Source organism: Diadema antillarum, unplaced genomic scaffold, assembly GCF_040938485.1.
Source record: "Diadema antillarum isolate AM-2024a unplaced genomic scaffold, OU_Dant_1.0 seq00000203_RagTag, whole genome shotgun sequence".
NCBI classification, from domain to species: domain Eukaryota; kingdom Metazoa; phylum Echinodermata; class Echinoidea; order Diadematoida; family Diadematidae; genus Diadema; species Diadema antillarum.
Window position 1 is genome coordinate 1,423,567 of NW_027271262.1, and position 14,470 is coordinate 1,438,036.

The following is a 14,470-nucleotide window of genomic DNA, read 5'->3' on the forward strand; positions in this document are numbered from 1 at the left end:
GGGGCTAGCCCACTTTGGCAAAAACAAGTGTAAACAGAAAGTGGGCTAAGGAAAGTCCAGTACCAACGGTGGGGCTAAGGCCCTCCCCCCCCCCCCCTTAGCCCTGCCGTTGGTATGGGACTAAGCAAAAATTTGCAAGTGTAAAAAGCCCTTAGGACTGTAGATGGAAATATACTGGTAACTATTGCAGTGAGAGAATCACTGGTAATAGAAAAAAAACATAGAATTACAGAGTTGGGTTGTATTGAGTTTGAGTTTGATTTTATTTCATTTCTCCATGGTATGCTCACTTCAGCCAGTGGCTGCTCTTCTGTAAGTCTGTGATGTTAAGGAGATCATGCAATTACATTAATCCAACATTTTGTACGGAGTAAAGCAAACAGAAAAGCAAAATCAAAATATTCATAATGATATAACAGAAACAAAAAAATTAAACCATTTATGAATTGAATTTATTCAACACAATCAGGAGAAAAAAAATATATGATCTTAAAGTTCAGTGCAGCAGATTTCAATGTAATCCTGGTGTAATCAACATGGATTTCAATTTTAGGAATAGAGAAAGAAGTGCTTTATGAAGGAGAAATATGACTTAATTCATGGATTGCTAAGCAAAGTTTATTGCCTTTTTCTTCGGGGGGGGGGGGGGGAGGGGGGGTTCGAATGGGCTACAGGTAACTATGGATTATGACATTCAGCAGAAATCACTCTACTAGATCCGGTGTATATTTCATGTCTTTAGATATCATATTCAGGCATGTTTTTGCAATTAGTTATTGCTCACATATCGAGTGTAATGCATACACGGGTGAACACCATGTTCACAGACATCTTTTTATGGAAACTTTCATTTCTTTTTTCCCATTCTTTTTTAATGTGTTTATGTTTGTGTGCATTCTTACTTTTCCTTTTTTTTTTCTCCCTTCCAACATGCAATGCAACTCGCATCAGGCCCAGCACATATTGATTCACCTGGGGGTGTGTTTGCAAGAAACTTAATTTCAAACATCACATCCAATCATGGAGTGTGTTTGATGCGGAAACAGTGTACACTGCCACCTGACCAGATCCTTGGATCACGTTTTATTTCTCTTTTGTTTTGTTTGCATTTTCATTTGATAGGTTTTTTATTTATTTATTTATTTATTTATTAGCAGGGTAGCCCTGTCAGTTGGTTAACTGTTCAACCAAGGGGCCCTGCTCACATTTATGTACAGATAGAAATGTAATGAACATCAAAACAAAGTACAAACAATAAAGTAGCATACACTACAAATCAACCACAACTACTCCAAAAACAAACAAACAAACTCAAACACTACTAGGTTTTACCTTATTGGCTGCTAAATAGACAAATATGGATGCTAAAAGTATAACATTATATGTTTATTTTTAGTTGGTGTATACACTTTTAAATGTGACTATACACATTGTATGACATGTACATTGTATGTGCGTGTGTATTTGTGTGTGTGTGCCTGTGTATGCTTCTGTATTTTGCTAGGCATGTTCAAAGAGTGTGATATGATTTTCATGTCTGTTTGATAGTGATATTCCTGTTTTGTTGTTTTATGCACCTTCCACTGTAGAAGCCTATGTGGCAGAACCCAAATGAATGTATGCTGTGTAAACTGCATCTTACTTCTGTGTTTTGAAGTGCTGATCATTTTATAAGTCTGCAAGGTTCTTCTATGGTAGCCCTCTTTAAAAAAGAAAAATGTATGTAAATACAGTATCGCTATTTTATTAAAGCAAAAATGTGGTATTTAGTCATCTTTGTACTTTAATATTTTGTATTTTTTTTTTGTATTTTCGCCATTACTGTAGGTTCTTTATCGCTGTTTCATCTGTAAGAAGAGAGAGCTGAACAAGGGGCGACAGTCCTGCCGGCTCCTGTGCACCGATAGTGTGCTACGCCCGCCAAGATCAACGGTTTGATGTGACTTCACATTGGTTTTGCCGTCAGATTGTCTAGTAGTCCCAGTCTGGAGGAACTCCTGGATTGGGTCTCACTGTACCCTGCTTCCATTGCCGTCCTGCCTCCTCCCCTCCCCTGTTGCTCGTCATGTGCGATTCCACAATGTCATCCCTGGATTCTGCTGTGATGATGGGTAAGATATCAAGAGGAACTGGTGTGCCCCACTTTGCTAGTTGTCTTAGAAGTATTTATCTGTTTTCCTGGAATTATAGAAAAAAAATATTTCTAATTTTCTCTAGTATACAATATGCTGAAGTTGTAGCAGAGTTGAATTTTTACCTACTTCTGTACTCTAAAGTACAGTTTCACATGTATTATGACATGTTGGTGTGCATTTTCAGCGATCATTTTTTTTTTCTCTTTTTTTTTTTGTTAATGGCATTTGACATCCTTTTGGGGAAAAAGCTGAGGAAATCCTCGTTGTGTTACAGAGATTACATTGTTCCTGCTTGAAGCTCTGTGGGGAGTGATCGTGAAAAAGAGAGAGTGAAAAGAAAAGAAAAAGAAAGAATAGGAAAAAAAATTGGCTTGCAATGAATCACTCCTGTGTAAAGACTTCTTCATGTAATATGCAGGACAGTTTCAACGATCATATTTCATGCATGCACCTTCAAGTGGCCATCATTCAAAGTACTACATACGAGCTGACATACTCATGAATGATGGAACCTGAATGTGGAGATTAAAGGAGAACGAGACGTGAATCAAAATCAAGCAAGTTAAAAAGCAGGAAAACTATGAGATCAATGTATCCAAGAAAATTGATTGATGACATGAACTGAGCAGGTACGAGGAAAGTCACGGTCATTGAAAAATGCATGGCGTGTCTTGTTCATAATCATTACTGCTGCTACTCAACTGATTTCACATTATCTCCAATGACACGGAGCAATATGTATTGTGGACATACTGCGTAATGGGTAAAGACATTTCCCTGATATTGAATTTGACATTAACCCATAAGAATCTTAAATGCCTGGGAACACCCGAAACCACCCGAAACCACCCGAAACCACCTGAAACCGCCCGCCTTATTACTCCCTAAACCGCCATTCCATTTTTGAATAGTTTTATGCTTTATAATGTTTTTGTTTTCATATGGAATATGTAATTATGTAATTTGAAAGAGGTCAAAGGTCGACAAAAGTATGTCAAAATTATTTCCGTGATACACCATTCTCTTGGTAAAGTCATAATAGGCTTTTAAATAAACATACCTTACAATAGACAAAAAAACAGCAACAACATACAGTGAGCTATTTTACATCATTTAGAAAATTGTCAAAATGAGAGCAATATTGCGGTACCTTTCATGGAATCATGGGCCATTACGTATGGAATCTTCCGTTGCTAAAGGGTTAACATGCGGCAGACTTGGTCTTTTTGTTTATCAAACAACAAAGACTACTGTGCAAGTGATATCTCGATCACCTGATCTTAAATGCTATGAGGATACAGGAGTACCATATGAGATTTATACAAATTGATATTCAAGTAGTCATTATACCTCATTTGATGAATCCTTGATTCTGATTGGTTGAAATTGGGCACTTTCAAACAGTTGTCTTCAGCCCCATAGTACCGAATTGCCCTCTTGTGTTATAGCTTTTACGTATGTACAGTACATGTATGTCCCCCAAGAAATTACAATCAAATTTTTGCATTGGTAACACCCAAAATCATTAAACTGTCTAAATGCTACTTCAGGGTCTTAAAATATAACATCTTAGCTCTATTTTGCAGAAAACCCCATTCAATTTGGTTAAGTGGTCACAGAGAAATGTGAAAAGTTGTAAAGCATGTCATGAGTCTGATTCTTCCAAGTTTAGCACTTCGATGCGTTTGTGTGTGAATACAATAGACAGAACTTGGAGGGAAGAGATTCTTGACATCCTCTACAAAATTCCTCATTTCTCTTTGACCACTGAAGCAAATCAAATGGGGTTTTCTGTAAGATGTGGGCAATGAGTTATAGTTTCATACCCTGAATTTGTATTTGGATTGATTCACTATTTTTAAAGATATCATTGCGGAGGGTCCCGTTGTAATTTTTTTTTTGGACATACGGTACTACATGCAGTGTAAACCCGTGGGTTTTAAAGTGCGAGAGGTGACTCTTTCCTGACACAAATGCCATTCAAACCGCGGGGCAATAATATCAGCAGTGCCCCACAATACAGACAATATCTGTTTTCTAGCTGTCTTTGTGATATCTTGTACAGTCTTATTCAGATTTTGCCTACCCGTCCCTTTGTCTAAGTGCTTTACTCAAGCAGCTTTCCCCAAAGGGAATAATGTTCCCCTTTAGAAAGTTCACTTTCATATGTACACATACTTATGGACTGAGTTAACGCAATGATATCCATAGAACACATTAGTGAAAGTTTGAGGAAAATCGGACAATTGGTTCAGAAGTTATGAATTTTTAACATTTCTGCGCTGTCACTGCTGGATGAGAACACTGCTACAGTGTATGATGTAGATGCATAGAATGATATGAGGAAAATATAAAGAGAATTCTACAAAATTTCGTTTTTTTGTGTGTGTGTTTGCAAAAAGTCGCATGTTAACGGTGGTATTAATTTTCTCAGTTCATGTGTATATTAACGTGACCTTCCCCTTTAAGGTCTTTACTAATGGATATTATTTCTCTAACCCTAACTCACAGGCTTTTATATGGTTTCTTTTATCACATGCTCATGAAACAAAATAAATGATATGCATGTAGTTTTCTAGGTATTTTTCAGATTTCTTCACCCTTCAATTTTCCTGTGAGACATTTACAAAGAAATTGATATTGTGTCTGAAAATTTTGTCAAATGAATTATATCTGCCACAATATTTATTGTGATTTATCACCCAACTTCAAAGTATGACACCTCAACATAACAACATTATTTACATTTTATGTTTCTTGTAGACATCCATAATATTCATTCAAAAACAACTCAGTATGCACAGAAGAGTTCTTTTGTCATTTTCTATTTTCTACATTAATGAATAAGATATATTTGTGACAGGATTAGCAGACCAAATTGTTTAGATTTTAATCAGAAAAATATGCATCATTAGCAGTAAAACTAAGAATAAAGCAAATGAAGTTTGTCAAGAAAAAAATACACTACTTGAGCATGATATGCTGATCCTAACATACACTTGTATTTAGACTTCCGTGGATACTCCTAAAAATTTTAGATCTTGAAAAGTTGCTTGAATTCTGTTTATCAGAGGATTATTCAGAAACTTGTACAGCTATGTATTTTATCAACATTTTGTCTGTATGTCATTTCTTTATTAACTGGAGTTGACCATTTAATTAGTACCAGAATGTTGTTATATAAACTGTGAAGGTAACTCTCTAAAAGAGTATCATCTTTCTAGTTGAATCTATGCCGTTGGCTTTTGAATGTATGTATGATTTCATAAGATACCAGGTAAAAATAAGATATTTAATGTATGACATTCCCATGACTTGTTAAGTTACACTATATTTGTCATGACAAAATTATGCTGGCATCATCTTCTTGTGATTAAAAACAAAACAAATAAAATATTTGATTGCATAGTTACATGTGTCTGTGTACATTTGCAGTTAAATTACATCAGATTGCAGGTTTCATAAAGACTTACAATAACAGCAAAGTATTAATGGCAGTAAGCCGCCTTGTGCAAATAAACAATATGAGGACTGTGTCAGGAAATATTGACATGTAGGAGCTGTACAAGATGACTGAAACAACATGTCAGAAACATATAAAAATATGAGACCTTGGATTGTCATGTTCTGTTAGCTTAAAACTTCTCCCATTTTATTTGCCATACTAGAGAAATTGTACTGATTGTAATGAATATGAACACTTCATAAAATGATTTTGTTGGAGAATGTCTGATATTGAACACATGGCCTTGTGATTAATGCTGAGACTGAGAGAAGTCTACACTTTAAATGTGGGTTACCATTTGTATGAGCAGCATGTTAGACACATGCATTAGAGCTGCAAAAGAGAGGAAAGAGAATACAAATGCGAATTGAAAAAAAAAAAGAAGGAAAAATTTGGGAATGACATTTAAAATAATTTTAAGAAGGAAATTTACATACACATTGTAGCAGGTATGTCTGACTGAGATATGTTCATGCTCTATACATGCGTAGGAGGCTCATGTGGTTTGCCTAATAGGACAGAATTGTACTGTGGTGTGTTATAATGTCTGATCATGTGTGAAATGCATCTTGGCAGCTTCTACTTTTTCACGAGCTGTTATCCGCTAATGCTCTTGACAATTTTGTGCTTCTAAATGTTTGATTAATGCAAAGGAGATCTACACATTTTTATTATTTATTCTTGCTGTTGATTTCAATGCATGGTGATTGATTATCCACACTTGGCTGCTTTACAGGCTGTGCAATATTAATGGAAACTCTAATTTCTCTAAACTAAGCTCATGACAATGTGTACTGTGTCTGCCCCAAGTAAAAGTAAAGTGAATGAATTGTTAGGCCTATGTTTGCCATGATGTTCATGTTGATTTTATTTTGTAGCTGGAAAAAAATTGCAGTAAAACACCTATATTCTACCCATTTAGATGTTATTTAGAGTAAGGCCTTAGGTGCCTGTGGCAGTTTATTTTCAGAAATATACTGAATTGCTCAGGCAATTATACCCGTCATCAAGTTAGCGAGAGATATTCTGATGCAATGTATGATTATTGGTGTTTGAGTCAGTTTTTTCTTGTCTTTTATTCTTTAAGCTACTCTTCAGCTGTGGTGTATTGCTATTCATTCACATTGACTTTGTCTCTTTGACACTTTGCTTTTCAAGGTTTAGTATGAAGGAAAATGGAGGGATTACTGTTGATATCCAGATGTCTGTTATTCTAAAGTCAAGTAGCCATCTGAGTGCAGTAAGTTCCTGGATATATAATACTCACTGATGTCAGAGGTTGTATTCAGTCATTCTTCAAGTCAATAATGGGTGTCCCAGTTTTAGAGAATATCAAGTCCCATCTGAAGGAGAAACAACTGAAATCTTATCCCCACCGTGACCCACATTCCTCCTTACAGTCATGCTGCTTTAGAGTGTAGTCAAATGTCAGGGTAGTGGTCAGTGGCATGGCGTAGTCAAAATAGACATCATTGAAGATGGATATGGGCCTTACAGCCTCCCCCCTTCCCAAAAGAAGAAGGAGAAGAAGAAAAAGAACAAAAAAAGGAGAGTCACAGATGTGTTCATAGTACTCATAGTGACTGGTCAAAAGTTATAAATAATTTTGTTTTTGTTTTTGTTTTTCTAGGAACTGATCGCCATGTGTTTCTGCACGTGAGGGTAGGAATGCAATCATCCTGGTCACATTTATATGAAATTATATGTTGTGCTCATGAATTTCCCACAAGAGTTATTCACAGAGATACAATGTACATATGCTCTTGGCCGTTTTCCTATCAATCAATAAAGTTTCTATTTCATTTCCAGATAGGAATGCATTCAGAGAAACTAAATGAAGGGAGCTGTGATGACACAACCCATTTGACATGATTGCAAATAGAAAGTGAAGACTTAATTTGATTTTGATGCATGTGATATAATGAATGGCACAATACAAAATGTATACGTGCACATGCAGAGAAGTGATTTTGCATGTTAAATTTTGAATGTGTGGGAGGTTGGAATGTGTTATGCACATCTTATGGGGGAAAAAAATGTGTGAAGTTCAGTGGAAGTTTGTTCACAATTTGCTGGAGCATCCTCCTCTTTCTGTTCACACGTGGAATCAATGGTTAGGGGACTGCCCTAGGCAGTAGTGTGAGACCTATAAATTTTGTAATGAATAAAATGTGGCTGTGGCTGCTACAGCCCCTGGGACGTGTGAAGAGTTTAAATGCAAAAAGCGATATAACCGTTTTTATCAACTTGAGATACAATATTTTGAATTGAATCTGTTGAAAAGCAAAGTAAAGGATTAAAATGTATGTGATAGTTTTGATGATATCTTCACACAAATATTTTGTGTAATATAATGAGTGCAGTATCATTGTAAAGATTTCATTTTCCTCTATTTGATGTTGACCTTACTTTAAAAAAAGAAAAAAAAAGCTTTGAAAATGGCATTTATTTGTTTGTGCCTTCAGCTCAAACACTTCATGTTTATACAATGCACTTTCACACACCCTGGCAAAAAGGGCAGACAGTCAACACATGGTGCTTTTATTTTTTGTTGTATAGATGATTTTAATAAAACTATTGTTCACATTTTGTAGTATATACTTAACATTGATTATACTGATTAACATTCTTACATTAGTTGTTTCTATCCCTAACTCACATTTTAGAACTACTTTGAAGCACTAAAGCTGTTTTTTTTCATCTACAAATGGTAAATAGTTACTTTAAATTTCTCTCAACTCATTCCCCCTACAAGCCTACCATTTTGCTTTTTCAATACCCAAGAATTGTTTCTTTGAAAACAAAAAAAGATATATGTGCAACATATATATGTACTTTCGTTCAACTTTTACTTCCTTCCAAAATGTATTGGATATCATAAAAAAAAAAGAAAAAGAAAACAGAAAACTGGATTATACCCTTGCCCACTTCTGTTTCATCAGACATCCGCTATGAAAAAAAAAGAAGAAAAGATAAACCACAGCAAAAACAAGAGAAGTACAAATCCATGAAGGGAGTGAGTGTGAGCTCTTCATTGCAGCAGTAGGTATAGTGACCAAAAATGCATCAAATTCAAGGTCAAAAATTTTCAATTTGTCTTTGAGTGTAGGAATTCCATTCATACAAGATCTAAACCAGACAAGAGCTGGCTGAAAACATGGCCTTGATGTATCGAATGCAGACATGCAGATAAATATATATGTATTTAGAGTGAAAACACTTTTGAAATGAAACTGCAACCCAATCTGACCACTAACCGAATATGTAGAATTGTTGAAAATGATGTAGGCCTACTTTGCAAATTTGTGATAAATGTAAAAAATGACATTGATTTGATTTGATTTCTGAGTTTCTTTTTCATGTATAAATGTAATACAAAGTCAAGTGAACTAACTACTTGAGCACAGCATAATTTGAATCCAACAGTTAAAACAGATAAATGATTAATTCAAATGTCCAACATTTCTTTCTAACACAATGCAAAATGAAAACAAACAGGCATTATTTTATGCATATACATTCAGCAAAAAAAGAAAGTAAACGCTTTTTCAAGTTTAGATTTCTCATAGAATATTTGGCTGAAAGCTAATATATTATATACCATATTGAAGGTAATTTGATTGGCTATCAACCTGGTAGGTCAACAAAAAGGGAAACTTAACGCATGAGTGAATTCCATTGTTTTTGTCATCCAGGGCACAAAAGTAAAAATTGCAAAACTGAACAAGCTGTCATTCATGCGTATTTGCTCTTCCATAGAACAATAAGAACAAACAACAATTTTCACACAAAAAGAAACATGAACTAAGTTGCAAAAACAAACCTTTGATATCTATGATATCTTTAAAGCCTAAAAGACCAATGAAGGCTAAAAATAATGGAGGAAAATAAAGCACTTTATGTCAAATCTAAATTCGAATGAAATAAGAGAAGAAGTAATAATTAACAAAAATGGTATAAATTTGAGCTTTTTTTTTCAAATTAGGAAATTGTAAATAATGTTTGGTTCTTGAAATTGTCACACATGGATTTTAAATCACTAGTTTAAAAGAAATGAATAAAGAAATTCTGCTCATTTAACCATCTTTATGCTTTTTATTCCCTATGTCATTTGAAATTTGACTTGACAGAAAATTCTTATTTTCCCCTTTAGTTTCCCACTTTGATTTTCTGAGAGGTAATAAAGAGATAAAGAGAACAAAAACTTATTTTTCCTATTTCATTCATGTCTCTCATTGTGTTAAACTGGTCTTTTGTTGTCAATGTTATCGTGAAGGGCATTTTCAAATGAAAGAGAACATAACAATTTTTGCAATTTTACATTTTGTGCCTTGGAAGACAAAAACGAATGTGCTCACTCATGCATAAAGTTTTCTTTTTTTATGAACCTATGAGCTTAATAGCCAATTAAATTACCTTTGATATGGTATATAATACATTGATTTTCATAAAAATCTTCTATGAAAAATATGACCTCGAAAAAGCATTTACTTTTTTTTTTGCTGAGTGTATTTATGCACACATAAACACATTGTCTCTGTTAGGTGCAAAATTCCTAATATATGGAAAGACAGAAAGAAATGCACAGTACTTTGTGGCCCAACAGCACGCTGGCGAAATTGTACGTCAGATGTCACTGTCATAGGAGGAATTTGGAAAAAGGGGTTGGATGGAGGGAATTTGCAAACTTTCTTTGCACTTGCTCAAATCTGTATTTCAATTTTATAAAAGGCAGAATCATCTCCATATGCACAGAATGAAATAGTTTCCAGATTATTAATGGAAGTATTGATAAATGAGGAAAATCTAACTTGACAGGGTGGCTTGTATATGTGGCATTTATTTGTGGTTATTACACTCCTACCAAAATAAATCATCCCACCCTGTCTGCCAATAATACTTTGGCCCTCCTCAGATCAATACACGAAGAGCAATTCATCAAATGTAATGCTATTTGGCCTGCCACCATGTGGCTTCATGTTCCCATCGCAATTATAATGTTCTTGTTACTCCACCAGTGTGTGGCGCTTAATTGCATACCCTGCCCTCTAGGGCCATTTGCAGAAAGTGCAGGCTCGCCTGTGGATTACATCAGCTTGTAGCAACCTAGAAGAGACATATAAAGAGAGAGAGAGAAAGAGAGGGAAAGTTAGCTCCTTTTAGATAGAAAGAAAAAGAGTGGGAAAAAAATTGATGTGAGTAGCTGCAATTATTCAAGTGTGGGACAGAGTATCGGGAGTGTGTCCGTGTTACAAGGTCAGTGCAACTGACACCTGCGTACTTTCGAAATCAGTTTTTGTTGAGGAACTCTCGAAAGGTATTAGCACTCTTTCACCGGGGGTTTTGCAATGAAATTCCACCTGAAGTTGGCATCAGTGAAGTTTTGCATAGGATTTTTTGAGCACTCTGTGGTGGGTCGATGAAAAATAAAAACATTCCTTGTTTTTGTTCAGCATTATTGAAACAAGAGCAAGGCATTATCTGTGAAGTCGTCAGAGTCACAATCTTACATTAAAAAGGATAGTTATAATGAGTGAATAATAGGCCCTATATGGTATGCGAGCGAATAGAATTTTGACGAGTGAATAAGTTTGGGACCATAAGTTCAGTGTGTATAGGCCTACATTTAGGGCCTATGTCCAACTTTTTTCTTATATATGAGAAAATACGGCTAGTTGCACATCATGGTTTTGAAAATATTCTTCTTTTTTTTGAGGGGGGGGGGGGGATAGGGTATACCATGCAATCTACAAAAATGTAGATATTTGGTCAGAACAAATTTCAGCCAATTTTTATTTCATGTAACCAGAATTACGATGTGTCAACCTACACTTGTGTTGATGGTTGTTCCTGTATCTCAATACACAGTCGAAGAGGTTAAAGTCAGTGACTTAGGGAGGGGGGGGGGGGGGCAGGGGAGATGGGTCCTTCATGGCAAAATATGTTACACTTACATTGACAGAAGTTGCTGGAGGCGATGTGAGAGTGGAATGTCATGGGGTGGCCCATGAGCATCAGAAGTGTTGCCCTGAAATTCTAGGATGTTCTTGTCAAATTCAGTCACCCCAATGACCCCGTGAGAAGTTGTCATGATCTTGTTTAATGTGAACCTAGCAGATTCTGGCAGTCTGTTGCACTTTTCAACTGGGATCTGAAAAAAGAGCGAGACGGAGGGGAGGAAGGGGGCCAAAAGAAGAAGAAGAAGAAGAAGAAAAGCAACAACAAAAAATGCTTCAAGCAGTGACTGGCCAGAAATGCAAATAAAACATGTAAATAAATAAAATGGTTCATATTTAACGCAGACTTTCTGAATTGAGTCCAAAGGCATAGGATGCTACAGGAAATCTGGAGTGCCCAAATCGCCCAATGCTAACCTCCATTTGAAGCCGAGCTTGTGTCATCGGATACCGCATGACCTTTGTATCTAGGTTATTAGTTATCCCTCAGTGTATTTTCTTTTCTTTTCTTTTTTTATTTTAAGGAGAAAGGGTTATTAAGAGTTGTGGTCATATTCTGGAAAGATCACAGTCCAGTTTGTTGATGTGATGACAGCACCATCTTTTTGTAAGCTTTGAACTCTTCATGGGACAGACGTCAGAAGCATCAGGATGGAACGCTCATCACGAAAATGCTGATTTGATTTCTGAGCTCATCCGGCAAATAAGGTGTGATCAGGCCGATACTGCTGAAGAATTGTGCCCCCATCTCTGTGGTGCTCTGCGTGACTTCTTTTTTTTTTTTTTTTTGTCATCCTTTCATAATTTTAGAATTTTTGTATGACAGTCACTTTTTTACCCACTTTAGATAAGTTTTATTTCATTTAATGAAGCAGGATCAGTATAGAATTTCGAAGTTTTAGTGCACAATTGCAACATTGTAAATGATCCCAATTCAATGAAATTTGCTGAAATAAATTTCTTCAAAATTTTATGAAATGATCTATGATTTTCATTTTTTTCTTACATTAATAGTGTTAATTCAAATTATTTCATATGTTGGGCCTAGTCATGTAAGTTTACTCACTTTTTCAACATTCTTCTTCGTGATTATTTTTCTTTAGAATAAAGCAAAATAGAAAGATTTCTGTGCTTACATATTGTTAACCAATTTCTGACTTTCTTTGTTATATCACATTATATCACTTCTATGAAAGTTTTTGAGTGTTACTCCCATCACCAACAGCGCTTGTATAGAGACAATGATGAAGAATTTATTTTATTCAAGATTGTGTTTTCCTGCAAGAATTTAACTGAAACACGTGTAGGCTTATGATAGGAACTATTTGCCTCAGGCCCCTAAATCTGTATTTCTTTTTTTCTTTTATAATCAAGACATCTGCATGATTGAATAAAGATTCAGATTTAATAGCTACTTATACGTTTGCAGTGAAAATTATGCTGTCTGTCAATGTCCCCCTTTGTAGTCTTTACTCCAGCTAATCCATGGTTTGCCTTCTGTGCCAATGTTGACATCCACTAATATGCTGTTTGTGGCCATTTGGTGCCAATTTCCTTTCCTGAAGCTATCTATTACTGAAAATTGATCTTTTGATTCTCGCTAATCCCTATTGTATGGCAGTAGTCGTCACGTTGGGACTCTCACATAGTTTTACAAGACCTTGAAACTGGCTTGTTGAATTTAGATTGCAGCCAAGTTTAAGGGGGAATCCGCCAAATTCTTCTCGTTGCAAAGCATTTATTGTGTATCTGTAGAGAGACAAATGAAATTTGAAATGTTAATAAATTTGCAAGCTATGACTTTATGGTGGAATATATTGTCTATAATATACACAATATACATATAATACTGGAGGGGGGGGGGGTGATTAGATAAGGGGACAGCAGAACTGGGCATTAATGAGGTTTAGGAAGGGATCTGCCGTGTGGGAGAAGTACATCGATCCTCACACCCTGCCCGCTAACATTGACACGAACCGCCATGCTCTTCAATTACCAACCTTCTCAGTCGCTTAACAAGAGAACATCGCTGTGACAGCTCCCTTCCGCCGATCCAAGCCGAACGGCCGCGGTCAATTATCCTCAGCAGTGCAGAGGAGTGTGCCGACATTCATACCATCTGCATTTTTTTGTTGTTGCCAAGTTCTTGATGGTATCTTACTCCCGTTTCACCCTCCCCCTCCCTCCATTGTCAAAATGCGGGATAGGAGTCTTTGTCTAAACAAATTGTGGCATTCTAGAAAAATATTTTGAAAAAGATACAAAAACATACATAATGAGATAATTGAGATGAAGACTTGATTCCTGCTACGTAGAAAGGGCTTACTAATTGTCAGTCAAAGATTAGTTGTCAGTTGAGTTAAATCAAGTAGAGGTGAAAACGTGCTTATTTTCTATCAAAGGCAATCCCATGGGAAGAGAGTCTAGCCTTGAAATTGATGATGGGGTCGTAGTTATTACTTCAGAATGATGTTCATTTTTGAAGTAGCTAGTTGGCAAAAAGTTAGTAATTGTAAGATTTGTGATCATGTAATGGTCTGTGAAATGGGCTGGTTTGGACCTTCATGTCCTATTATTGGTAAACCAAGAAGCAGTAACGTTTAGATGTCCCCTATCGTATTCAACAGTTTTTTTGTTTTGTTATTTTTTTTGTTTGTCTGTATGCCATGGAAAAATTCTGACATATTTGCACTTCTTTTATAAGATGCCCTTACTTTCAAGTTTAGGTTTCAAATGAATGATTTAGTTTCTGAAGCAAAACTTAATTAGTGAACCATGACATTAATTAAGAATCTTCACTTTTATGCTGATTTCAAGAATTACTTTAATTTATTTGTCTGTACGTCTGCACTGCATTTTGTCCAGTCTGACAG

At 35.7% G+C, this 14,470-nt stretch overlaps 1 protein-coding gene across 1 annotated transcript in view; it reads left to right on the plus strand.

Annotated features, from left to right (window-relative positions):
* The first annotated feature begins 1,839 nt into the window (after window positions 1-1,839).
* The window catches only part of LOC139728841 (oxysterols receptor LXR-alpha-like), a 233,914-nt gene continuing 221,283 nt past the window's right edge, over window positions 1,840-14,470 (plus strand). The window contains exon 1 of the mRNA XM_071639779.1: window positions 1,840-2,111. Coding sequence (XP_071495880.1) covers window positions 2,066-2,111 — 46 coding nt within the window. The 5' untranslated portion in view covers window positions 1,840-2,065. The remainder of the gene's footprint in view (window positions 2,112-14,470) is intronic.